Source organism: Idiotropiscis lumnitzeri, chromosome 3 (assembly GCF_059441095.1).
Source record: "Idiotropiscis lumnitzeri isolate Australia: NSW breed Sydney's pygmy pipehorse chromosome 3, RoL_Ilum_1.0, whole genome shotgun sequence".
Classification (NCBI taxonomy): Eukaryota; Metazoa; Chordata; class Actinopteri; order Syngnathiformes; family Syngnathidae; genus Idiotropiscis; species Idiotropiscis lumnitzeri.
The window spans coordinates 14045070-14072278 of NC_142393.1; the positions used below are offsets into that span (position 1 = coordinate 14045070).

A 27209-nucleotide genomic window follows, 5' to 3' on the forward strand; every position below is an offset into this window, starting at 1 on the left:
TTTTCTGCTTTGTCAAAGCATCTAGAAGACGATTCATGTTATTGCGAGATGGAGACAAGTTTTTGAGCTGGCCAAAAAACAGTTGTCTCTGTCAGTCGAACTTTGTTTCTATGCTGTTTAATCCGTGCTAGGCTTAGCTCCTCATGTTGCATTTTTTTTTAAATTATTTTATGGGTGGGGGGGGGGTTAACTGGGATAGGGCGAATAATGTATGACCTCATTTCAAGACAGACAGAATTTCTCACACAGTTGGCACTTCTTAAATGAACACATCGGTGTGTGTGTGTGTGTGTGTGTGTGTGTGTTTGGAGGTTGAAAATGTGTCCTGGATTGTACTGATTCTACTACGGTACTGTCTGTTGCCGTACACACACGCACGCTGTCAACGTGTTTCGCTACACCTCAAAGGAGAACGTGAAGCACACAAAAACATCAACAAACGTGTTCCCTTCACTGGCTAAATGTCACACTCAGACACGTATTGATTCACGAGCGGTATTGGCCGAATGATGTTCATGCGGTGACATTCACACGGGCAGCCACTGTGTCAAGAAAGTACGACGTCTAATATGTTTTTGAAAACACTTGCTTCTACTCCCTTTTCCTTGCTTCTTACTGTACGTCGCCTTTCTCGCTGAGTGTTTGTGTGCTCAAAGTGTTCAACGTCTGTGTGTATCTTCTGTGGTCATGTGATTTTGGAATATCAGCACAATTGTCAAACAGGTAAAACCCGAGGAAAGGAAAGATGGAGTGACAATGGAGTGTGTTCAGGGGAATTGTAACCAAACTTTGCTTAATTACTAAAGAAGTGTGTCCCAAGACTTTTGACCCGACCCTTTCCATAAGCGCGCCATCTCACAGCGCTGTCTGCCTCTCTCGAAAGCGTCCCCCACCCCAATGGAATAGGCTCCCGTCATGAGTGACTGGGACACGACTTCAGCAGACACTTCATTATTCACTTCAAGCCCCGGCATCGTCTTTCCACTCTCCTCTTGTTGTTCCCGCTCTCTTTCTTCCCCAGAAGCCCCCAGCTGTTGACAAGCAATTCTCAGTCAGTCTCCATTTAAAAGTCGGCCCCGTCTCAGGATTCTTGGAAAGTCCGGGCATCCCAGCATAAATGTGTCATGTTGGTGGTTTAATTGATGTGTTTTATCGTCCTCGCTAACCCTCACAGTGCAGACGGGTGTCAGGGTGTGAAATGTGTTGCAATGGCAGCCCGGACCACTAGGGGGCTCTATTTAGTGAGACAGACATCCGAGTGTTGATGGGGGATTTATTGAGTTCTGCACTCCAGCTAGCTGGTGCTCTTTAAACCATGCATCATTGAGGGGCACGCCACGTGTTTTTTTGTTTCGCGACGTTTCGATCCATTATGCCTCCGAGGTTGAACATAATTCATGCTGGTGTCTTGTGGTCGGCCTCAGGTTCATTTGTATTTCCAAACAGTTTTTTTTATCATTGAAAATAATGGAAAAAATGTTTTAGAGTCAAATTGTTGGCAAACTTTATTAATTGTGCAATGACAAATGTCCTTTAAACATTCATGATATGCTGACCTTGTCTGGTGTCTGAAGTCAGACATATTGTGGCTGTAAAGGCTTCTTCTTCATTTTCTTCATCTTCTTTGTGTTCAATTCTGAAAAATACAAGCGGATCTCTCAAATGTTACTTTTTAACCCCAAAATAAAACATTTTGTGACACATCAATCAAATAAACCCATGCCCTGTAACCCGAAAACACCGATCCAGTATATCATTTACAAAAACCTTAACAGTCATTTGTTGACAAAATGTGTCTTACTTACACAATCTTTGCTGCACGGTTTCAAAAAAGTAATTTTTGTTCTTATCTCTTTCAGACAAGCCTCCTCACTTTACACCTGCTCAGCCTCCTGATGGTAAGTCGCATTGTTGACCACTATTTTTTATTTTTTTTGCAGATATTACAGATAACTCTGCCCAGAAAGTTGTCTGCAGTCATTGTAATGTACATGAGCATGGATCAATCTCATTACCTTACGTCCTCATTGCTCTTTGCCTTCTCCTTCATTTCATGGTAATGTGAGTTAGATATATTTGCTGTAAACGTAAATGTGCTAACAAATGGAAATGATCTGGACATTTTTCTTGAAGTCACTAAATGGATCTCAGATCAAATGAATGGGATCTGCTTTGCAAGTTGGACTTCTGTTTAATACTTGTCAACAGGGCCTTGTTTCTATACTCGCGTATAATATGAGCATAATACAGCATTTGTCCACTTTTAGGGTCATCATGCATATATTTCATCCCATTTTATAGTGTTCTTGCAGTTGTTTTCTGCATTTTTTTTTCAACGTTTAACATAAGCCAACACATCTTTATTGCAAGCCTTGGCATGAATATTTATCAGCTGTAGCACAGTGTGCTAGTGCTTGATAGATTTTCGTTGTGTAGTTTTTCAACGCCTTGGGCTGGGCTTTTGCAAGCTCTAAAGGTAATGGATCATCCTGCTTATTGGTAGGCACCAAAGCTGGCGGCCTAAAGGGCGAACGAGTATAATGATTCCAGCCAGATAGTTGATGCTGCTGAATGCTGCTTTGATACATTAAGTGCTCCATCCTGCCCAACGCAGGCCAGTTTATTTTCGTGACAGAACGCTGTCCATCAGAGGATGTTGTCCTCTTTGCGCTAATGGGCCGCTCACCTTCTGGAGAGATAGCTCAAGTAGATCAGTTGATCATTTCTTGACTTTGCCTTCCGCCTAGCTCTGCTTATTGAGATGTTGTGCGCCAAACGTCATTTATTTACATTTTAATGACATCAAACAGTTGCACACGTTTTGAAAAGCAAATATTGTGACAGAATGTGAGTCTCAGTTGGGAAGCCTGCCTTGTACTGATCTAATTTTACCCGCACAAAAGAAATCAAATCCCGCTGATGGACCGAGCCCAGCGTTCGCCATGTATTTTCCGTGTCTGGGGGCACCGTTTGTTTCTGCACAAGTCAAGTGTTTAAAAACTGCTGCTAGCTCTTAATTACCTTTCCAATAGTTCTGTAGGCTTTCCATCAGCAGCCTATGTTTTTTTTTTTTTTTTTTTTAATATCCCAAGGAAAACAAAAAGGCCAGCCTCCAATCAGTGGATTAAGCCTGTCCGGCGGGACGCTGTTTCTGTGGGTCATTTAACGCTGGGGAGATTAGTGAGACAATTACAGTCTGCCTCAATAGAAGAGTTGGCCACTATTTGGAGGTTTAGTAGTCGTGGAGGGGTGATTTAGAAGACGCTCCCCAGCATCCAACGGCTAATATAACCATGCCATTAGTCAAATCTGGTCCAAAGAGCACAAGCAGGGCTTCCGCAGAATCTGTCCTCACGCCAAGGACACTCCACTCCTTGCTTCTTAATTACATAAAATCAAAGATGAGGATACCAGGGAGCGTGCATTTTTAACAGCCCAGTTTGTTTTGGAACGGAGACGTCCTTTTCGCCTCACAGATTATAAAGGAATTCTTTTGCGAATTACAGCGCGAGAATCTTTGGTCTTGGGGGACAAATGACTCCAGCTCTTCGATATTTATGCTGCGCACCACCCACAGATGAATGTGAAGTCTCCCTCCCTGCCAGATGAATGACCTATAATCACCAGTCCCAACAATGATAAAAGTCACAAAACAGCATTTAATTAGCTCGGCTCAGCTATGTTCTTTACTGCCTGTTGTCTTTTAATGATAAGACAGTTGTTAGATGTTTGGCCAAAGATAGAAAGCTCCGCTAAAAGCCAGTTTGGGGTATTAGAAGTGTACTTTAGAAAGTTCTTTATGGACGACAACAAATGAGCTCGCTTCTTAATTTTGGTGCAAGTGGTTCTGTGGAAATAACCTCCAGGGTGCAGCACTTGTGCAACTTCCTGCCTGCAGCTTTTGATAAAGTATTTGGATTAGTTTTGATTAGGGGTTATTTTCTTTCAAGGATTTTTTTTTAAATTTCATTTTGGTAAAACACATTGCTGACGTTATAAAGAATCGAACATTAAGAAAGAATCGTTTATAATAGGCAAAGCTTTATTCAATAATACAATCTAAAAACACAAGAACCCAATTTGGGTGAAAAAGTGACCGATCCACTAATTAGGTCAGTTTGCCCCGCCTTCTCAAGTTGTTTGGTACAAAGCAGATCAATATTTTTGGTTGTTTTATGCAAGATTATCCTTTTTTTCTGGAAAAGCCACCAAGAAAGTTGGTTAGCAGTGAATCGGTTAATTTTAGACTTTATATTCGAAGTGCTTTCCGTGGAAAAGAATGTTCCTTCACGCTTTCCGTCGCACTGCACATGTTCCAGACCAAACCAGTAACGGAATCATAATAAATGTTTGTGCATTCACTGCTTTGTCAATTTGAACTAATATTTCTGCATTAAAAAAGTAATGGAAAATTTGGATCAAATTTGTATCAATTAATAAAAAAAAAAAAGAATTGACAGATTAATCATCTTTTATTATTGAAGCTCTGAAATTTAAACATGCATCTAATCGGTAAGAGAATTTTGATCAGCCGATCTCACTCATGGATCGATCACTCTTTAATTTCTCGGATGACAAATCTATAGTTGGAGCTCTGCAAACTTTTGCAAACAGCTCTCCTGACAGCAGTCAGTTTTGGTGTATAACAGCAGTGGTTATTTCTGACTGACGGGCAAAGTATACCCTGTAGGACTGAAATTAGATTTGATCAAAGTCGGTGGGACACCTGCAAAAAAAAAAAAATGTACCTGCATGCTTGCTTGCACTTTGAACACGACACTATCGCCAATTTTGTCAGCTCAGGGGCAATACAAAAACCTAAACGCATCATGAGAAAGCACAGACGGGAGGAGGTCGGGCACACATTTAAACACACGTACACAAAATTGCAATTTATTCTGCTTGAGTCTTTCCTATGTTCTTGGCAATACGCGAGATTCACAGAGGAGCGGAATTAATTATGACTCCTCAGCCTATCTTAATTAAATCTTTTCACATCATAGATTTCTCACAACAGAGACAAAATATCTTCTGCATCTCAGAGGCAGGCTGGGTTTACTGGCTGAGAAAGTCTCACATTAAGTTGGCAAACGTATGCTGTGCCACCACAAATACAAATTCACAAAAGTCTTTTCACGTCTGACCCCCGTGGAGGCCTTGACTCCACTAAAACAAAGTTGAATGCCCTCTGAAAGTACACAAAACTCTTGGTCGGGCTGATCTGTTTCATTTCATGACCCCATCCTAGGCGTCATGTTTTGAGGTTCATTCACTAGAGTCGAAGTAGCGGTCAGTTTCAAATGAATTAACCTCGCATGTCAAAACATGTCTACAAATGTTTTGATCGCTTTAGTCGTCCATTCTCCTGAGTTTCACTAAGATCCGCTGGCAAAATACTGCAAGTGCAATAAGAAAGGAAAAACACTGCTAATTGTCCGGATGAATATTTTTATACAACCTATATAGTTTAAGGCAGGCGTGGGCAAACTACGGCCCGGGGGCCACATGTGGCCTGTTAAAGATCTTAATCCGGCCCGCCAAACGTGAAATGAATGAACCTCGTTCATGTTTTATTTTCTAAATACTCTGGGGTGTCAAACACAGATATTTTGTTGTAATTTCTTTGTTCATTTTATTTCAAATTAAATGTATTTTTTTCTCCGATGAGGTGAGGTTACCAAAACACTCTATCCATCTGCTTCTGGTCCGGCCCCTCTGTCAAATTTTAGAACCCATTGTGGCTCGCCAATCAAAACGGTTTAAGGTATTGTTGCCTATATCACCGATATGACTTAATTAAAAAAATCAAAAGGTAAAGTTAAAAAAACTAGTGAGATGTGTCCTCACGCTCTTATAGGTGAAATGATTAACACCAAACTAATTTTTAGCTGTTCTAGTAGTCTTCTCCTGACATTTGCAGAAGCCTGGAAGTTTTGTGGTAACTATAGAACTGTTCATCATTTAGTTCATAAATATATTTATATATTAAAGAAAAATAACAAAAGTTGTAAGGGTGGGATATTTAAATATTCCTACCTGCTTATTAAAGCTTCTATCACTCAACATGGTGGTTCACGGTGAAAGTAACCATTTTACCTTGATATATATGTTGTTAGCAAATTTAACAAGTGCTAATATTCTCGGGCAGTTTTCTTTCATTCATGTTGCGATCTCGACTCCTCTCGTTCCTCCTTACTAATCATAATTAGTTGATTACATTCAAATGAGAGTTGTTCGGGCAGCGATGGCTCTAATTAAATTGCTGGGTCGTGTTGACAGACGTGGTTAAAAAAAAAAAAAAGCAGAGAATGACGAATGTCATTGTTAATATGTTAATTAGGGTAAGATATGATAATTAGATTGAAGGAAATGTCTTGCCATGTCACCATGTTGCTGAACAATATATCGTACTCTGATTTCCTGTTGTTAACGGAGTCCTCCATCACAGTCAATGTCTTCCATAATGAGGCAGTGTGAAGTTATTTAAGCGTTTAGAGCGGTGGGGGAAAAAAGAAAACTCATCTCACACACTCACGCACGCACAGTCCTGAAGGTTTGGGTCTTGCGATAAAGACAGAGCTCTGCAGTTCAATGCTCTCTGTTAATAGTTACAATGAAAGTAAAGAGGTTTGTTTATAAATAGGCGGAGATTATATACAAGTTTGGGGATACATAGAACTGTAGTACATACTCAGACCTCAGTATAATATTTAAAATAATCCTCCGGTGTTTACTTCCCAAAATATATTTATTATTATTATCTGAACTAGCAGAATGAGCAACAAAACCCTTCAGGTCAACAACAAACATCGTTGGCATATTCTCCCGGGTGCTTAAGTCTCAAATTGTGTGCTGCTGCACAGTTTTTTGGACTGCACACATTCTCGCATCAATTTAACTGTGTCATTTCGGCACCTTCATGAAATGTACACAATGTACTACTTGGAGCGACGTTAAAATGAGCGTGTCCCTTGTGAAAACTAGCTGCGCGTGTATTCTCTGATTTAAGGGCTTTTTGGGGGGGATAAGATTTAAGACGAATTGGCACGAAGCTCTTTTTGGATCGCGGCTGGTAATTTTCTTCTCAGCTGTCCACGTCACAGCAGGGTGGGAATTAATAAGCATTGGAATGTTACTTGGTTGTCACTTCTGTTGTCCGAAACAGCGACTGATCCCCCCCCTCCCAAAATTCAAATGAACATTCCTAATCTTGTCCACTTCAACCTGTGAAAGTATGAAAAGTGTTCTGCACAATATTTTGGATGAAACATGAGCTCATGTGAGCAAAAAGCATAATCATGTTCTCAAAATCAAAAACACCATGTCAGTAGCTTCTTCAGTTACTGAAGAAAATCTCAAGTGGACAAGAGCATTAATGGCGACCGGTTGTAGTTTTCTGAACATTTAGCTACGCTAAAGCTATGTTAAGTCTCAGGACGTACGCAGTCAGGCATGGTTGTTCATCCTCCTTATCTATACTTATATATTTTTTTGTGATTGCTACCGTACATGGCAGTTACTCTTTTGTCTTTATTAATGAAATTGTTCACGGCGCAATGATCATTTTCTTTCCTTTCGTGTGATGAACTGTATTATTTTCACAGAGGCTAACGTGACAACCGCAATGTGTTCTGCCTCTCACCATTACAACACAGCGGCATGTGACTGTCGCCATTTACGTTCAACCCGTCCACAGCACAAACACACTCACACTCCAGTATATGCTGCTTGTTGCCCTCTCTAACAATATTTATGGCAGCAAAAAAAGCAAGAGCAAGTCAAGGAAAGAACGCTGCTAAATCACAATTATGCTAATGCTTCTGCTACACATTTTCTTTTCACATTTGAGTGTACAGAAAGACGTCAATAAGGAAATAATATATTTGCTATTTGTGCAGAGGGGCAACATATTGTGTGCTGTCACGTGACAGCCAGCCTGAAGCGAAGGCGACGATCAAGACACATTATGTTGTTTACCCGCTTGTCCATGCCTAAAATGGCTTTAATAAACATCCCTGGGGCTTGTTTACTCTGGACGCGTGGAACTCATGGCACCTTACTGTGTGTTACAAACCTGTACTCTAAAATGATGTTCCCCTAAAACTGATATGGATTTGGAGTTGCGTTTCAAGCTCGGCTTGAATCCGCTCGTGAGCGTCACAGCTATCATGTGGTTAGTTTTTGCCACTGAAGACTGACAAATTGCTGAATGTGCGGAGAATAGGCGAGACATACATCATTTGGTAATGCACATTACAAAGCGGTTGCCAATGTTCCAAAAAAATTAAGAAGGAACAGAAGTCGATGTCAGCGATCTTTCTCCAATGTTGTTGGAAACACAGCCGCCGTCGCTCCAAACGCAATAAAAAAGAAAAAGAAAAAACAGCTCTGCTGATGGAGCTACTAAGTACGCCCTATGAAACAGCCGCGCTGTAACACCAACAAACTCATTTAAACTGCGCTTCACTCTGTGAAGAGTTAGCTGCTCATGGTCATAATGTGACAGGCATAAAAACAAGTCCTGAGAAATAGAAAGCTCCCCGCATACAGTCAGCGAGCAGGCACGCTGGTAGTGCTAAACTCTTCCAGTTTAAGCCTCCCCCCCTCTGTCTTTATAATTAGGAGTTAGTGTCAGCAGTGCAAGTGCCGTCTGTGTATCTGTGCTCTTTGAAAGAAGAGGAAGCAGCTACACTTACTGAAAATGGATATTTGCTCCAAGCTCATTATAGCGATAGAGCACATCTTGTGTTGGAGCGGCACTACTACCTTAAAGGAGATATAAATATATATGTACTGTAACTTGAAATCTACGGTCGGTAATAACTTGACAGCAGAATAACAGCTTTGGCACGGTGTTGATGCTGTCCAGGCTGGTAATAAGAAAAGCAATGTATCTGTGTTGTTGCCATGGTGACCCCAGTTCAGATACATTTGTAGTCTGCAATATTGCTGGAGCAGCCTTGGCAGAGGTCTGCGCTTGACCAGGTGGTGTTTCTAGATTGCCGTTGCTCGGACTTCCCGGACAGCTGATTCGCACAGGCGCGCACATGCTCACACATACAATTTGCGGAATAACAGTGTGAGTGCTTCAATGTGTGATTTATTAGCTGTGACATTAGCCACTGGTGTCAGGAGGCTCCAATTTTGCAACAGCTGCTTCCTGTCAGCACATCGCCTTAACGCCAGTAACGAGTTTATTATTTTGAGGTCTGAGTTTGAGTTTTCCCCCCCATTTAATTTTAATCATCGCACGGTTTATTTATTTTTTTCAATTTGATGAGGGTGTGATTGCAAGTGATACTTACATGCGATGATTTGATATTGGGTATTAATTGAATACGTCAGAGTTAAATCAGCTGTGGTAGAAGGGTACGTGAGCATTTCTCACGTTCATGCAAGTCTGAATCCTCGGGCCTTCTCATTACCTCGACTGTCGTAATGCAAGGCAAACTATGCACTGTGTAGTTTTTAAGAAACACTAACAATACTCTCAATCTGGCGTGGGCAAACTACGGCCCGGGGGCCACATGCGGCCCGTGAAACGTTTTAATCCGGCCCGCCAAACTTGAAAAAAATAAAATTAATAAACCTTGTTCATGTTTTATTTTCTAAATACTCTGGTGTGTCAAACACAGATATTTAGTTGAAATGTTTTCATTCATTTTCATTTAAAATTAAATGTTTGTTTTTTTTCTCCGAAGAGGTGAGGTTACCAAAACACTCCATCCATCTGCTCCTGGTCCGGCCCCTCTGTCAAATTTTACAACCCATTGTGGCCCACCAATCAAAAAGTATGCCCACCCCTGCTCTAAATTAATTAGTATTACAATAAACAATCAGATTTAATAAACATAAATGTTTTTATCTAGCTTACGCTGAAGGCACCATATTTCCACACAGAAGCGCAACAATCGACATACTCATCTGCGCCGCACATACCCTATTAGGTGTGTTTTGCATGTGAATGACCACTAGTGTAGAGGGTGTGTGTTTTCTAATTCAATATATTAGTGGAGAATGCAACACACACACACACACGCACACACAAAATGCTGCCACAAATGCTACTTAATTAATTTCTCTGCAACTCTGCAAGGAATGGCACATTACAAGTACCAAGTTCCACTTGAGAGACAGAAAATATTTGCCTCTTTTAAACAGCTACTAAAGCTACTAGTCAATACTCAGTACTAGTTATGTGGCAGGTTGATACCATGCACAGGTTTCATTTAATTGTCCTCCATCTACTAAAGGGTGAAAAGATACAGTGGTAAAGGTCAGAGCTGCCGTCAAAACGCCGCCGTTTTTTTTTTGAAGGAGTATTTTAGTTTCATTGAGTTTTAATGAGCAAGGAGAAGAGAGAAGTCAGCGGAGACACTTGTCAAGATGACATGCAGCCCATTAGGTGCATGAGAGGGGATTTGACTCAGAGTACATTTCGACATGCTTATTCAAGCAAATTTTAGATTCAAGTGCACATCGTACATAAAAAAATAAAATAAATATCAGGAGGTTTTGCCAAGATACACTTGGATGTGACCGGTGTACCTTTGCCCGGGATATTGTTGTTGGGGAGAACGCGATGCATTTGGATCAGATAGGATGAATATGCGTCGTTGTAGTACTGCTGAGACGCATCGGAGATAAGAACGCAGCATAAATACAGACTGGGGGAAGATAAAAGTCATTTTGGAAGATTCACAGATTGTCACGATATATTTGCCTTGCTGGTTAGATTGATTCTTCCTGCAAGTTGAAATACTTGTTAACGACCTACTGTCTACTTTTCATCACTTTATTTATTTGCACAACACAGACTATTTTTTTTTTTGTAATATGGTAAATTTCTTTCTGGAACTTTTCAAACGCTTTTGCTGCGCCTACTCCCAGCACAACTACAACTAATACTACCAGTAATAATGTTCGTACATTTATGGAAGACAGTTGGATGCTTTTTCCAGCACCCAATATGCTTAGATTACACATAAAAATGTATATAATTTCAAATATACATTGTGTTATAATTCAGTACAACTTTTTCATAGTTATGCTTAGTTTTCTTTGCTGATTGGCTGGAGCAAATGAAATGTAGTGAGGCATGTGGTGTACAATTTGACAAGAGTTGAAGTCACCAAATATGGTTCCTTAGACTATAATGGTCCAATTCCACTAATGGACAAAGCACAAATTATCGGAAGATAGTTTTGGCAAGTTTGCTTTTCATCAAGCTGTAAATATTGGTTTTGGGTTTAAAAAAAAAAAAGACAGAGTTGCTATGTCAAAAGCCATAAAAAAGAGGTAGCATGCCAAAAAGGAACACATCACCAACAGATTTATTTCCCATCCCGGGCTAGTAGCATTTCTAATGTCATGATGAAAACCTCAAAAAAAATGTTGGAGTCATAAGATTGCAGTTCTGGGGAGGGGAAACTGTTCAAGTAATTATTCCCTTTGGATTTTTAAATATATTTACACCCAAATTCAAGGGCAACGTCATCACAAAGTTTTTCAGAAAACGTATTTATCGCTATTTATTTGCATGATCTTGCTCACTAACAAAGCCACCAACACAAATCTATCCCCCCCCCCAAAAAAAGCACCTCTCACCTTCACTAATTGGAAAACAAAAGTGCGTCCTCTAATATATTCCCAAATGTTTTTCAGCCTGGCTCCGAGCTGAACCGGCTGAATACAAATTCTGAATACATTTTGCAGTTTTGGAACTACAAGTCCATCTTTATGCCAGTAATTATTAAAGCTCTCTGGACAGAGACTCAAGGATAGTGATGGATTATGAAGGATTGCCCGTGCGTTGCATAAGACAATATTGCGTCTGATTGGCTGCTTGTGAGTGTTTGGGTGGGTTGCTGCGTTCTTGTGCTCCTGCCCGAGGGCTCAACAGGAGCTCGATGTGCTTGGGAAACATTTTGTTATTAGTATTCCTGTCCTCAGGACTTGTATCTCTCACATTGTGTGTTTGTGTGTGTGTGTGTTGCTCATAAATGTGGTTGTGCATTATTTCAGTCCATGCAGTCTGAATTTGGTACTTTGTGGAGAGGCAAGCATCCTGAATAACGCAAAGATGATCAGGCTATTTTTAGTGAGAGAGCTGGGAAATGTATCAATTATTGAAGGCGGAGTGTGTACGTGAGTGTGTGAGTCTGTTTAGAGTTGGAGACTGGAAGAGTTCTGAGTGCAGAGAGGATCCGTGGAAAGATGAATAATAAAACACTGAGGTGTCAAAGAAAAGTGAAGAAAGAACTCTTTGGGTGTGTTTGTGCATGAGGGAGTATCATTACATACAGTGCTGTGAAACGGTCATGCTATATTTCACTTTTAGCATGCGCAAAGAAATAACTCTTTGGTTAGGAAGATTACACTGGAAACGATTCTCGTGAAACTTTTTAGCAAGCTGGCTCGAAGAACCTGGATGAGGTTGCAGATACAAAACTGAAAGAAGGCACATGCGCCTCACATTTCTGAGGTTGGTGGTTCGAATCTGGGCGCTGGCTTTTTTTGTATGTTCGTTTTATGATTGTCTGGATTATCTAGGAGTTATCTATGAGGTTTAGGCATAGGTTTGTTTAAGACTAGAAGTTGTCCTTTGATGTGCACGTCAGTGTTGGATGGTTCTTTGTGCCCCGCCGTTGGTTGGTCTCTCGCCCAAAGTCATTTTAAAACTTCTGGGTTCAAAAAAATAACCTAATATAAAACAATTGCTTGTCGTTTAGTATTCATACAATGCAAGCAGCCTGAGCCCCATTTGTGGATGGCAATTTTATAATTTTCTTGTATTTCATCCATTGGTGTAATTTCCTGCGTATATTTTCCAGCACGAGCTAAGGCATCAACTCTGACCCGCTTCAGATTGTTCTCATTTCTGAGACGGAACAGATCGGTCGAAGCTGTTTACCTGCCTGCCTGGACTGTTATTAAACACTATTCAGTGTGGAACACAATAATATTAGAAGAGAAATAGATCAGACTCACAAAAGAGAGTGATATGTGTCCATTCATCTTTTCATCAGCGGACGGACCGAAGATTGAAACGTGATCCAGGAGGGCTTTATTAAAACAATCTTTGTTAGTGTTTGTGTTATCGAGCAAAGCCTCAATTTACACTCAACAAATCCTCCGCACTAATGCTCACATACATAGCAAGGTTCAAAGGTCGCATTCCCACCCCCCGATTTCACCCCTATAATTTCCAGCCCAATTTTCAGGATGTAAATGGCCTCATGTGGCACTCAATACTCCGGTTATGGGTGAAAAATGAATATGGAACAGTTCTTGGAGAAAAAGACGACACACAGGCGTGCAAAAACACACACGCACACACGCACTAATGTCTGACCAGTCAAGACCCCCCCTCCCAAACCAGCTGGAGATCATCAGCTGAGAGGTTACAGACGTTGAAGAGTCTGACCCTACCCATCCTAATGCACTATTCATGATGCCCTTTCCATCGGCCCTGCTGCTATTATACCCGCACACACGCACACACACACACACACACACCCAAGGAAAAGCCTCATGGACTGGTCCAGCCACAGCTCCCACCTGCACCTGCACTTGCCGTTTAATGTGTTTGCGTACAGTATGTGTACGCAGCAGTGAGTGAGTGCAAAGAAGCCAGAATGAAACGTGCTTCCGGTGATGGATGCAAAGGTGGGAGAAGGTTAGGTTGGATGAATTTGCATCGATTGTCAGTGGGTGGTGGGTGCGTGATGAATTTCTGGCGGGTGAAGGCACGGTTAATGGGTGGACGGGAAGATTGAGAGGAGTCGTGAATGGTTGGGTTTCATGGATTGAGTCATCATTGATTGATTTGATGTATAGATCTTACAGGCTGTGATGGATGGATGGATGGACTCTTAAATAATTGTAACTAATATTGTGTAACACCAGATTGTGTTAAATGTTGCCCACTCCACATTCATTGCAGCCTGGTCATCTTGGGGATTCAAGGTCAGGGGAGGTTCCTGGGTAATGTATGCAAGTTTTGGGTTGTTGATGAATGATGCCTTCATGAATGTATTTGGTGGGCACTGGATGTCATGTTGATAATTTGTGACGCACATTGAGTTGCCTTGTGTATGAAAAGTGCTCTACAAATGAAGCTACCTTGCCTCACATTGTCACGTTTTCAGTCCACCTGTTCTCATCATCCGGGTCCTTCGTGTCAATCAACTCCCTCCAGCCACTCATGTCTTGTCGAGGTTCCTTGTTGTCTCGTCAGTTTGCTTGGATTTATGCTGTATTCAAGGAAAGTGGGAAGTCGGACTTTTCCAACTTCCGACTAGGAAAAGTGCAGTCGAACAAACGGGGGAGTCTGTTTTGCAAAGTCGGGAAAAAAAGAAGTTCAGTGACCAACGTTAATGTGACGTCACTTGACAATGGCGACACCATGGAGACAGAGACTATGAGGGCAAAACATGATTTAGAAGATTCTGAACAAATATTTAGCATGATTTGTACTGACTGTGAAGATATGATGTTACCTGAGTCAGGTTTGCTGAAGGTCAAAATGAGTTGTGATGAGCCAGACCAGCAAACAATTGATCAGAATCAGCCATTTTTGTTGTTTACATTTGACTCGAAGGCTTTGAGATCGAAACCAGGACAATCCGACTAGTTTGAGTTTCTTTCATTGTCGGTTCCCTGTTGATGTTCCTTTGCTGTCAATTGTCATGTTTACCTTTCACGGTGACTGTTTTATTTTCCTTGAGTTTCTTTGCTATTTAGAATTTTTATTTGTTGGACTCTTGTTATTTTATATTTTGAGCAGTCCCCGGGCCTTGTTTGCCTTTTTGTTTTTTGTTTAAATAAATGCCTTTTTTTTAGCTCTATCCTCCCCCCATCCTTCACCATGACCACAAAATCAATCCGTCACATTGGATAAATAGAAGTATGATCGCAGGATGAATGAATAAATGTATAACATAAAATGACAAGATTGATTTCATCGATACGGTGGACAAAGCCGATGTGATGGATTGATGGCTCGGGGTGTACGGTTGAATGCTTCGTTGGTTTGTTTGCGCAATGAATGGATTGTTTGACGGTTATGTTCTGCAGCACAGCAAACGGAGGACATGCACAATTGCGTGCTCACTTGTTCTTCTTCAACATAGGCTGTTATTGCCGCTCATTTCTTTACGACACCGATATTCATATATCCACAACCAACGCAGCTCAGCATATGAGTCGGCCTATATTTAGAAGGTAAAGATTGTACTTAATGCATTATGGCACTCCATTAAATGCAAAGTGAATCTGATGCAATCTTTACTTGAAGGCCACTCCGCCTCGCCGTGCGATGACAAACACTCAATGCACAAGCATCAGTAAACCACTTACTGCTGTCCCCTTATTTTACCTCCAAGGCTTTTTACGAGGTAGCCTCATTAACGGATGACATTTGTCCTCCTATATATATAAGTTGGCTTTTTATCTGATCAAAACTGTTTAGCAAAGGAAGGTGAGTATGACCTTCTTGCCTTTGTGTATATTTAGAATTGTATGATTTTGTCTGTCTACTCTACTCACTCTCATGGAATTTTTTCCGAACCACTGATTTTGGTTATTATCGTGAAAACCTTTGGAATGTGTCTCGATCATCTCTTAAATTCAACTATTATGCCATTAATATATTGGTCCAAATAGATGAGCCTTTAGTCGTGCCAGGCAACCTCTCATGTCCGTGATTTCTTTGATTTTAAAAGTTTTCCCGTAGGAATTAATAGAAACTGTTTTGCCAGTCTTAACTGTTACACAAAAGTTTGCCAGAGCTTTTAGAACTTCAATGAAATCGAAATCATAATGCATGACTCATGTGTACCTCAAATGTTTGATTTTATACCATGCTTAATTGTGTAAATAAAATCTCATTACCCTTTAAGTATAACACAAAATATGCATCGTCTTGTTGATGCTGCAGTTCTATTTGACAGAGAGCCTGGTTACTGTTAATTTCTTATGCATATTTTTCTTTTTCTCTTATCTCTAGGCTGTTCCTTTCCCCCCCAAAAGCCAAATAAAAAGCAAAGCAAAGACCAAAATTGATCCTTTCAGACTGACTGTGTTCAGGTCTTGGGATGAGCATGATGGCCGTCCAAACTCTCCAATTTTGCGCTAGAGAGGGACACATTTTTTCGGGTTTACTATTCTAGTTGATTAAAACAAATATATAAAATACTTCATTGGCATTGTAAACATTGTCCAACAACATTTGTCAACGTATTGCAAATTACTATAGCGCTCAGTATTACAAGTTTCAAGTGACAATTACTTGAACGATAGATCGTACGCCTTTTGTTTGCTTTTAGGACATTTTTAACTTTAATTTATGGAAAGTGGCAGTCAAAACAACAATGTTGCATTTGTATTTTTGTCTCTGTTGTGTTGCTTCAGCACTAAGTAGCTTGCCCACTTTCACAACTGCCTTTTGTTGTATGCCACATCCATTTAGCTGCTCTATTCAAAACAAAATGAATAGGCTATGTTCACAGTTTGAACTCGGAAGGTGACGCTTAAGAGGCGCTTGCCAGTTCAAATTGTTCAGAGAAGCTGTGTATGTGTGAAAGAAACAAAAGGTTCGCACAGAGGTAGGCGTGGCGTTCCGTTTTTATGACTTCCACACAAAACGTGGGCTTAGGAATTGGATATTGCACGGTAAAGTTCAGGCGGAGTCCAAAGTGTCCCACGAGGCCTGTGCATATGTTGCAACTACCTAATTGCAGGTGAACTAATTCAGCCTGACGTGATCCCGGTTGATTTGCTGAGAGGATGCGCTGTCGTAATCAGCCTCAAGGATGTGTCATTGGTGCTATGGATGGTGAGCGCACCTTCCTGGGGAATTGCTAATCTATAAATGACTACGTTCCCGTTCTACGAGATTCCCCTTTATGCAAGAGACGGCCATAGCGAGCGAGCGTGGTGCTGTAGAGACAATGAGCGCCATTTATCTGCATCGCCATATGTTGAACATCGGGAGGTGAGGAGCCAAAAAGCCTCTAATAGATGAAACATTGCTGACATGTATTTTAAACGGATGTCTCGTTTGCCGGCGACGTGCTACTTTGCTGCACATTAAAAGTATTTTCCATATAAATTGCTCAACGTAAGGTATGATAGATAAGCTCTGAAGCAAAACGAGCGGTGTGGGAAAGAAAGGCACCCGCTAAATGAGCCAGTCTCTATTTCACGCTGGTATGTTTACTTGTACATTTTTAATGGCCGGGAAGTTGAGATTTAAAGCAACTGTTGCATACGCCGAGTAGATCACAAAAAAAAAGAAAAATAACAATAAATGCTTATAATATTAGTACTAAATTTTATAATGTATTTGTACGTAATATGTTATAAATTCTAGTTAAAAAAACAAATATCCACGTTCATTTTTGCTTCCAAATTTTGTATCAAACAAAAATGTTCTTAGCTGAACCTTATATAACAATAAAATTCAATGTGAACAAAAATCCGTTGGCTTCATCCAATGACGGCCTGGTCCGAGAAAGCACCGAAGAAGAATCTGTTTGTTGAATTATTTGAAAACAGCAGACGAGCCATGTGTTCAAGAATTCCGTAGTATGGAGCACATATTGGGAGTGGATAATTAACAAGCACAAGCTCAGAGACACATTCAAAGACAAATGGCAGTGTCTAATGGCAACGCTACGCATGCGTGAGCTAAAAAAAAAAAAAATCTTTTTGCCCAGGGTAACCAAACAGCACTTCTGAAAGACAATCTATTCTGATTGGCACTATTGAAAATGAGTTTCTGTGCGAGAGTAAAAAGCACTTTGTCTCTTATTTTTTTTTATTATTTCCTAGTGAGCAGAAGCGCTCAGCGAAAGGAGCAATTTTCGAGGGAGGTTGAGCAAAGAGAAATACGTTTAAAAATCTGCCGGTATTGTTTAATATTGTGCGGTTACTAGTGCTCTTTATGGTGTGAATAAAACAGACAAGAACTCACGTTGTTCTTTATGCCTTGCATGTTTATTTATTTGTTGGGAATGGATTTGGATGAAATACATAGTTGTGGCTTCAATATAAGGAAAGGATGATTTTTTTTTCCTAATCTGGATCTGAACTAAAGAACTGGATTTGTACCCATTTGTCAGACTAATGCTTAATGGTTTAGGGTGACAAAATAAACTAGTGGTTAGCTTGTTTGTTTCAGAATTTTGAGATTTTATTGATTCCATAACATTCTGACAGTGTCTATAAAGGGCTTGCATTATTAACTAATTATTATAAGACCTAAGTTTCCATCACTGTTGAATCTCATTAGACGGTGTAGCAGTATTGTCCTTAATTGCTAGCTAGCTAGCTAGCTAGCTAGCTAGCTACTCCGATGTGGCTCCAATTGTGACTATGTACCTATTTGTTGAATCTGATTGCTCCTTAGTCCTTGCAAGTGTGTGTTCAAGAGTTTAAGTGCATGTGCGCGCACACAGCAGTTAACATAGCGGTGGCATAATGTTGCGGGTCAGGATGAGCTAAGTGCTCATAAGAGAGAAAATGAAGACAAATGATCTGAGTGGTGCTGAACACTCTCTCTCATATTTGGTGCCACATTCCAAACTACACACTAACTCTAGTTGTCTCCCGTTTTGCATTTTTCCCACAGAGAAAATATCGCGACAAACACTTCTAGCTTGCTAATGAAATGCATAAATGTGTAGCCATTTTTTGAGATACTTTTGTGTCTTCCTCAATTAATTCCGCAGCGACCGCTGGTGGCGTCTCACATCGCTCCAATATTACGCTGAAAGGCAGCAGTGCGTGTGCTGTATACTGCCAATAAATTCAAATCCACACCCATTCTCTGTCCCTTACGGTTACCAATCCTCCCCAAATGTGTGTTTTTGTAAATTATGTGCGCTGAAGGCCCTCAAGGTACCTCAGAAAATAAGTTCAGTGTGATGGTTATCAAGGCAATGTCGCATTTTGATTTTTGGGAGGATGCAATTATATGCCACATTCAACTTTCAGGGCTATTAACAGAGAGATAGTCTGAGATAAAAGTTTACAAACAGTGACGGGATCTACAGTGAGGCTTCGCTCCTATGAAAATCACTTCTAATTCTCTCTATTGCTCTCTTTGGAGTCCTCCAGTTGAACTGGCTTTAAAGAAAAGGTCAATCTTTCCCATCTGCGTCCCCCTGGTGGCTCTTTTTATTTTCCCTGCAGAGAAGCTGATGAAAGAGAGGGAGGCGGTGAACAAAATGAAGTGATTTGTAGCCACATTGGTTGGGGCTATTGATCAGAGAGCTAAAGCAATTGAATGAGGTGGTGCACAGAAGGGAGGTGAATTATGGGTCTCATTGGAGGTGCCTCCACAACTAGGCCAGCCACAGGTCATCCAGACCTGATCTTAACATAACCGTTTTTGTCACGTTCCCTTGATGCATAAGTGAACGAGCTTTCTGTGTACCTATTGAGTCCCCCTTATTACTTAATAATCGTTTGGTAGATTGTGATTTCATCGTAAAAGTTCCAGAAGTACTATTTTGGCGCACTGCCGATGAGATGACTACATTTTACGCATGAATACGCATCCTAATGTGGCCTTTACCCTTTTGACAGCGGCAATTAAAATGAATCGCATTTTCCTTTGTCGGAATAAAGTTGAGTTAACGAAGTAGTAATCTGTACCATGACACTATCAGGCACCCCCAGAGACAGGTGCGTAGCTATTAATTAGAAGTCTGGGGAACTCATTTGATTGCATATGCAAACTGATGTGGAATCTGATCTGCTAAATTGATGCACACCTAATTATGCGTGTTGTGGGAGGAGCTTATGCAAATTAATCAATTTAGCCCACATAATGTGTCAAACCTAATACGAATCACGCTGACTGAACAACCGTTATCCCGACATATAGTCTTGTCAGCAACAGTGCTTCTGAAGGATCTAAGGGCTGATTTGGAGTCCGTCACAAGAAGGAGTCATGCCATCTTTGTTGTAAGAATGCATGCAAGTTTTTTTTCGCCTCTTGCAGGCTGGTGTGCTGAATATTTTGTCAGCTCTGCCATGACAAGCATATGTGTCTCATCTGCTGGTTGATCTTGTGCATGTGCGCGCAGACTGTTTGCGATGCATTCAAAGTCCACTCGGAATAAAATAACGCCGAAAGGTATTCAATTGTTCTATGGATGGTAAAATTGGTGCCCCACTTGTAAGCCCTGTCGACGACGCCCACAAACAAAGATGGAGCGCATTTAGAGTATATATTTAATCATTTTCAGATTAATTAAGTAAAACCGGACACAGCACATCTTTCATGGCTTACTAATTTTCCCCTTGACAGCGTTTGGGCGTCTGCGTGTTAGCATACCATACACGAGGTTTAGCCTACTGAATTGTCCCACTTGGTGGAAACATTTTATGCAAGACAATGTCCATTACCTGCAGGATCTCAAACTGTCTTCGTAATGGAGCCATCAGAAAGCAACTCCTGTCCTAATTCCGCTTTTCCCATATGGTGGCACTAATGCACAAGTTAGAAGCATTTCCTCTCCAAGCTATCCTGAGTGTTAATGAGTCTGCGTGCACTTTGCTGTGCTGAGGCATTGCGATGAGGACCATATGGAGGAGGCTTGCCTCTCTCATCTAGGAACACGGACGCTTCCTGGCTCGCCATCCAAAGCCCTCCCCGGGTTTCCTGTGAGTTGCATCCTGCTGCCATCTGCTATTGATTTGGGCTGCCTCCAAACTTCCAGGGAAATAATATATATTTATATATAAAAAGAGAGCCCTGATATGCCCAATGCGGGAGTCTAGATTCCCGTCCAGCTCCTTTTACAAGGAGAGTTCTGATGGCACGGCTTCCCTCTGCCAAGCGTCGACTGGACAGAAGTCACTAGGGGGAACTCTTCCAAAGCTCGATTCAAAGTTGTTTAAATATTTAAAAACCACGCAGCAGCAACTCTTTTCATGTTACGGAGTTTGAAATTGATTCAGATTCAATTTTGGTCTGATGTCTGCATCTTTGCATCTATTTGCTGCATGTCTTTAAGTATGTTGTTCCTCATTAAAAAGTGTCCCTCACACTCGCTCACAATGCCTTGCTTGTTATTGGAAAGGGTAAAAAAAATAAAAAAATAAAAATACCCAAGGCAAGAGACAAGAAAATATTTTCGACCATCAGAGGTCTTTGTGAAGTGATGTCCCACTCAGTGATGTGAACAAAGAGGCACTCTTTCTCCTCATAATAGCAGCTTGGCTGAATAATTGCATCCAGCAGTGTGCTGGCAGCAGTGCTGGCTTCCTTCATGCATATTGCAGAGCCGCAGAAATCAGTTCTGTGGCTAACTGCTGCTGAGTTGGAGCAGGAGATAGGAGGTGACGGAATCGGGTTCTGTCATCCATGGCTGCATTATTGATAACGTTCAGAAAAAAGACGCGGGAGAGCAGGAAGACAATATAGTTGAAAACAAGTTTTGCAACTCACTTCAAACTGCTCCATCATATTAACTAGCACCAGTAAAGGGCACAACTACAAATACCCAAATTTTAATATCCGAAGTTCTAATTGGTCTGTAATAGCGATGTACCGATCACAATTTTTTTTTTTTGCACCCAAGACCATCATTTGCTTTGAAGTATCTGTTGATATCGCGTCTCGATCTGATGCCTTGGTAATGCATCACAAAAAAAAGAAAAAAAAGAGCGCAAAGAGAGCAATGGTCTTTATCTTTTTTTTTTTTTTAATTTGAATTAAGTTATCCCAATTTTGTAACTGTTACTCGTCTGTGAGTAAGCAGGGGTTCCAATCATGTAAATAAATAAAATATTTTATTCTTGACTTTGAAATAAAAAAATTAAAAAAAATGTGAAAAGCCAATCTTTTTTAGCCAATACCGATCAGCTGAAAATCGCATGATCATATCAGGTCAACTCTAGTCGGTAATTAGATGAATTGTCCATGTGATATACAATTATATTTCATTTTAGTTTGATTCTATAATGACAGTCATCATGATTATACAATGCAGTGAAAACTTATGATTGTATGAATTCATCATTTTAAGCGATCTCTGAACATTTTATATTTTTTTATCCTCATCCTACACTAGGTGGGAATAATATAATAACGTATTATTTTCTTTCATTTTTTTGTACTATCAGGATTCCATAGGAAGAAGACCGACACATTGTTCATGTGGATTACTACACTTTAATAATTGCAATCCATACGATGTGACGCAGTTGTCATTCTCTGTTGCTCATCAAAGACATATAGCTGTGTGTCTTAGCCTTCATTTTTTTTTTCTTCCATAACAAGCGTGATTAGGCAGATGTTATTTGCTGTCAACCACTGTCATATTTCACCGATGATTTATGAAGACGCAGCATCTGCTTGCTTCCAAGACTAGAAGAACAACAAATGAGGAAAGAGATTGATGCCGGTCATTTGCTTAGGTAACTATTTTATTTCTCATGTTTTCGGCGAGGTACTAGACTATAAATGATGTCTCCTCTCCGTCTATTTATTCTCGCCATCATCCATTCCGTAAACAATTTTTGCATTAGGAAATCTTGAAAATACAAATGAACTGATCCAGAAACCACAAATAATGGGTTGAGTTTCAAAGCAAACATGGCGAAGCAGCATTTAGCTGTTATGCTGCGCGCCACCTTTCTCTGTGTGCATTCGTGGCCAACAATGAGGCACTCTAAACGCAGCCCATCTAGCCGACTATGTTTAACGCTATATCCCCACAATAGAATGCTACATGGTTGTCAGTCTCCACATCAAATATTTTTATAGCAATGTTGTGATTATTAACATGTATTTAGAAGAAGATCATCCCTTTACTGCAAAGCGCTCAGCCTCAACTTTTTATAGTGTGAATGTTTCTTCTAATGCCGTTGCCTTTAGACATAATTATGCGCCGCAGGTTTTCATATGCTCCTTGTTTCTTTGTTTGGTGTGTTCAGCTGCACTCCATGCCAGTGGGACATAATTAAAGGAACGAAGTAGCATTAGCCGAGGGAGTCTACAAATAGAAATGACTGGATCCCTGAGCAGCAACAATAGGAAACAACATTAGCGTAGGGGAATGACAAATCTGGGTTTGTTTTTAAAGATACACTGTATCCTAATAAGCACAATACTACGATATGTATTCTAGAGATGTTCTAATTGTATTGATGCTCAGAATTATATTCTGGCACAGTGAACGTCAGCAACGAGCCGCTTTTCAAAGTTGAAGTCGACTTCCTTGTTGCAAACTAATTTTCTTATCCACGAATTCTTTTTCCCTACATGTGATGTTCTCCTAATACTCCTAATGAAGCTAAAGTCCATTCCTCCCTCTCCCCCTTCGCCGAGATTACTTCTGTTTTTCCGAAATTGCCTTACTGACTGCAGTGGTCCAATCTAGCCCATGTGTGCGGCGTATAGGGTCTATTGTTTGGTAAATGTGTTCAACCTGCGCGTTAGCTGAGTGAGAAACAGATGGCTCATTTGTGAGAGTGGGTGTTGTAGTCAGGTGAAATTGTTTAAGTGGAACCATTATGAATGCCGAACCTCAATCTGCATAGTGAAAAAAATGTGAGTCATTGACTATGTTAAAAGTTGCAACCTAAATATTCTATAAACCATGATATTATCACCCCCCCACCCCCCAAAAAAAAACAAGATTGCATTTTAAATTTATCTTGCCACAAAACCTTTAAAACAAATGTTCACATAATTGGATAAAAAAAAAAATGCACGGGAATTTCTTACGTTCCCATTGGCCATTTTATTATATTTTTGACCGAGTGATACATAGATACTCTAATTTCTTAAATAAATGTATCATAAAGTGTTTATCTTTAATTTACTGCCTCATGTTGAGCAGTCAGCCAGTAATAGGCAATGGAGGCTTCATGGGTGTCACCGCTTGCAGCAACTGGCAGAAGGCGTATACGGCACCCAGCAGATTTATTACCACCCCCTATTTGTCCCTGAGATCATGAAGTGGATTAATGCACGCTTTAATTTTCATTGGAAACTCTGTTGGATCTTTTTTACACGACTGCAAATAAATAAATGACAAATGTCCAAAATAAAAAATAATTGAAAAAAAAAAAATCTCATATAATTTGATCGCAAGAGATCAAGCCTGATTTTGTTTTCAGTTTTCATCAAATCAAACCATGTTTGTAATTGATTCAGAACATTTCTTGAGGCTACACGAGCCGGGTTTATAAGGAGTTGTGTATGAATCCGAATGTCCTCGCGGAATGAAATGGCTCCATCTAAACATCTCATTGGGAATAAAAAGGCCGAATCGGAATGAAATTTCATTCTGATTCTTTCTTTTGTCAATCTGAACGAGCATCATGTAGAAAGTTGAATCAGAATTGACGTATGTATGTAGTTTCTCTGCAAATTTTTGTTCCCTCTAAAGCCACTACAAACTTAGAACAACCATGGCTGGATTAAATTTTAAAAATCTCAGTTTTACACCAAAGTTGTGAGTCAATTTAATTTACAAACGCCGAGATAATGAATATTGCTGCAATGAACCGTCTACATCTCCATAAAGCATTAGAAGGAGTCAGAACGTGACTGTCAGTTTTGTGATTTTAAACCTAAACCACCTGTGTGCACCACCGAGAGTATTGCTTCGCCGACTGTATGATGCAAGCGGCTCTAATTGCATCACCGGCCGTCGTCATGGCAATCTCCCCCCCGCCCCCCAATGCCTCAAGTTTTCAGGCACCGCCACTAATAGGAGCGCTGCTTATAAATAGAAGAGCCAAGACAAGAAGCATTAAAAGAGCCCCTCTGTATTACTTAGCATCAGCTGGGGGGAAAAAGAGTGGCTCCATTTATTGGGCAGTAAGTAGATGTCCCTCAGGAGTGCTGGAGTGTAATGAATTTACACTCATTCAACATTGATGCGACGTCACTTGGATGCCACTGAGCTGTGTCTCCCACTCAAACAACATCCAATTTCATTCTGTGATCGCCTGTCTTTTGGCAGGTTGTTCATCAGTGTACGTGTCACTCATCAAATATGGGGGTTCACATTGACGTCAACTCATTTGCCATTTGTGCATCGCTGCCCATGTGCTTCTTAGATATTTGGCTCCTGTCATCTCTCAGTTCGTGACGTTCAATTATTTATGACCGTCACTTGCTTCCTTTTGGTCTTCTCAACTCCTTTTCTGATTCAGTTTGAAGTCTGACATAAAACTATGGAATCTTTCAAATACCTAGAATGCCCCACTTAGATTAAGACATTTAAGGGCCAACCTTCCGAGCTTTATAGAATCATACGCGGCAGCGGTTGCACCAGCTAGCATGTACCGGCTTTCTGATGTTAAATACAGTAAATACATGTCTAACGATTATTCCAGACGACTGGCCGCCATGTATGTCCATTAAAAGGCATTTCATTTTTATTCAGTGCATGCACTTGTGCATGAACACACAATTGGGCATATCCCGCCGTGTGCTTAAGTCAGAAAAGGCATAGAGCTGCATACTGAACGATGTATCATTTAGGGATGGGTCGGGATCATGATTTCAGGCAACGAGATATCGTGATTGTCTAAGTAAACGCCGTAGCAATTTTACTTTTGTATGGAAGGCATTCTTAGAAGAACCAATGTTGGAATTAGGACAAACTGCTTGCTGCATTTAATCGCGATAAAGATTGAAAATGTTTTCTTGTCATGACCTTCCTCAAAATGTTTCTTGACACTGTATGCAAAATTAAGTAAATTCTGACCAGACTTTTGAAGTTTTCACATGACCAAAATAATTTTATTCGACTGGGATCAGGCAGAGTGGCTTACATAATTTCAATCATTTATTTATTTGTTTTTTAAAGTGTTGTCCACCTTGATTAAATAAAAAAAAAACACCATATGCCACATGTTCGCTGGCTTCCAAAACGCAGGTGGCACTGTAATCCTGGAGCCATAGATCATTTAAACAAATTGGAAGCAAAATAAATTCAGTTCAGCAAAAGGCACACAGTGGTTAATTAAGGAATAATAAACAAATTGAAAAGTAGAGCTACATCCTAATATGACAATTGAAATTTACAAAAACAACAATTGAGAGCACAACAAAAGTCTGAAGTTGAAAAATGAATGAAATAATGTCGGGAGATAAATCACACACTGCCATGTCATGCAAAATCCAACTTCCAATTGTGCAATATAGAGCACATATGTGTTGAAAAGTATATTTTCACTCTGCAATATAGAAGCCGTTCATCAAATTTCCATCAAAAATAAATCACTGTATTTTACGGTGCCATTTGAGCCGGAAATGTTTGCTTTTAAGTTTGTAAAATACTAAATCAACACTGGCTGCAGCTATGATATTAAATCATAGCACATCTTGCCACTTGTGCGGCATGTTTTAAATCACAACAGTACTATCCCTTTGCTTTCATGACTCATTCTGTCGATACTTAAGGCGCCGTTGAGCCATCATGTTTCATGGATGAGCCTCAACACCTGCAAAAGATGTTTGCTCTAACAAGTACAAACTGGACATGCTGTCTTTCTCTGCAATGGGATTTTCTACCTCAGCCTCCAATAGAAAAGAAAAAAAAATAGCAGCATGGAAGTGAAGCTTGTAACGCTGCAGGGCTCAAGGGAGATTACCTTACACCCTGTGAGTGCATGGAAGAGCAAACATGCATACGCACATTCATTTTCGCTCTGTAAGACCTTTGGACAAAGACTTGCAAAGCTTGTATTCACATCGGAAAGGGTACGAGTTTGTATTATTAATCAATAGTGAGCAAAGTGTAAACCCGGCATGGTCCAGCCATCCAGTCACAGCAGACTCTGTCGTCACCAACACACACACACAACCAAACATACATTGAAAATCCAAGCACAGCTAATTCTGTCAACTTTGCATAAAATTTGGCTATCTGAATCCATGTACGTTTGGACGCGTGTGTTGTTTGCATGTGCACTATTACCACGTACAACAAGGGAGGGTTACTCGTTAGTTATAACTAACATATACTTAAAGATAGTTCACGTTTTCTCCTTTAGCTCAGGACATTGAAAATCAAACATACAATAAATTCTCACTCACTCGCTATTTCTAACACATTTAATCACAAGTCAAGCGGGTGACGGGTGTTATCACTTTAGCTAATGCTAAATGCTGTGTTGGGTGACAGCTCAACAGTGCTAAACAAGTCAATGCATCCGTGACACGATGCATT

At 40.4% G+C, this 27209-nt stretch overlaps 1 protein-coding gene across 5 annotated transcripts in view; it reads left to right on the plus strand.

Annotated features, from left to right (window-relative positions):
* Window positions 1-27209, plus strand: part of agrn (agrin) — a 213450-nt gene that overhangs the window by 72811 nt on the left and 113430 nt on the right. For all 5 annotated transcript variants that reach the window (XM_088289716.1, XM_088289720.1, XM_088289718.1 and 2 more), the window contains one exon: window positions 1860-1898. In XM_088289716.1, the coding sequence (XP_088145842.1) occupies window positions 1860-1898 (39 nt within the window). The remainder of the gene's footprint in view (window positions 1-1859; window positions 1899-27209) is intronic.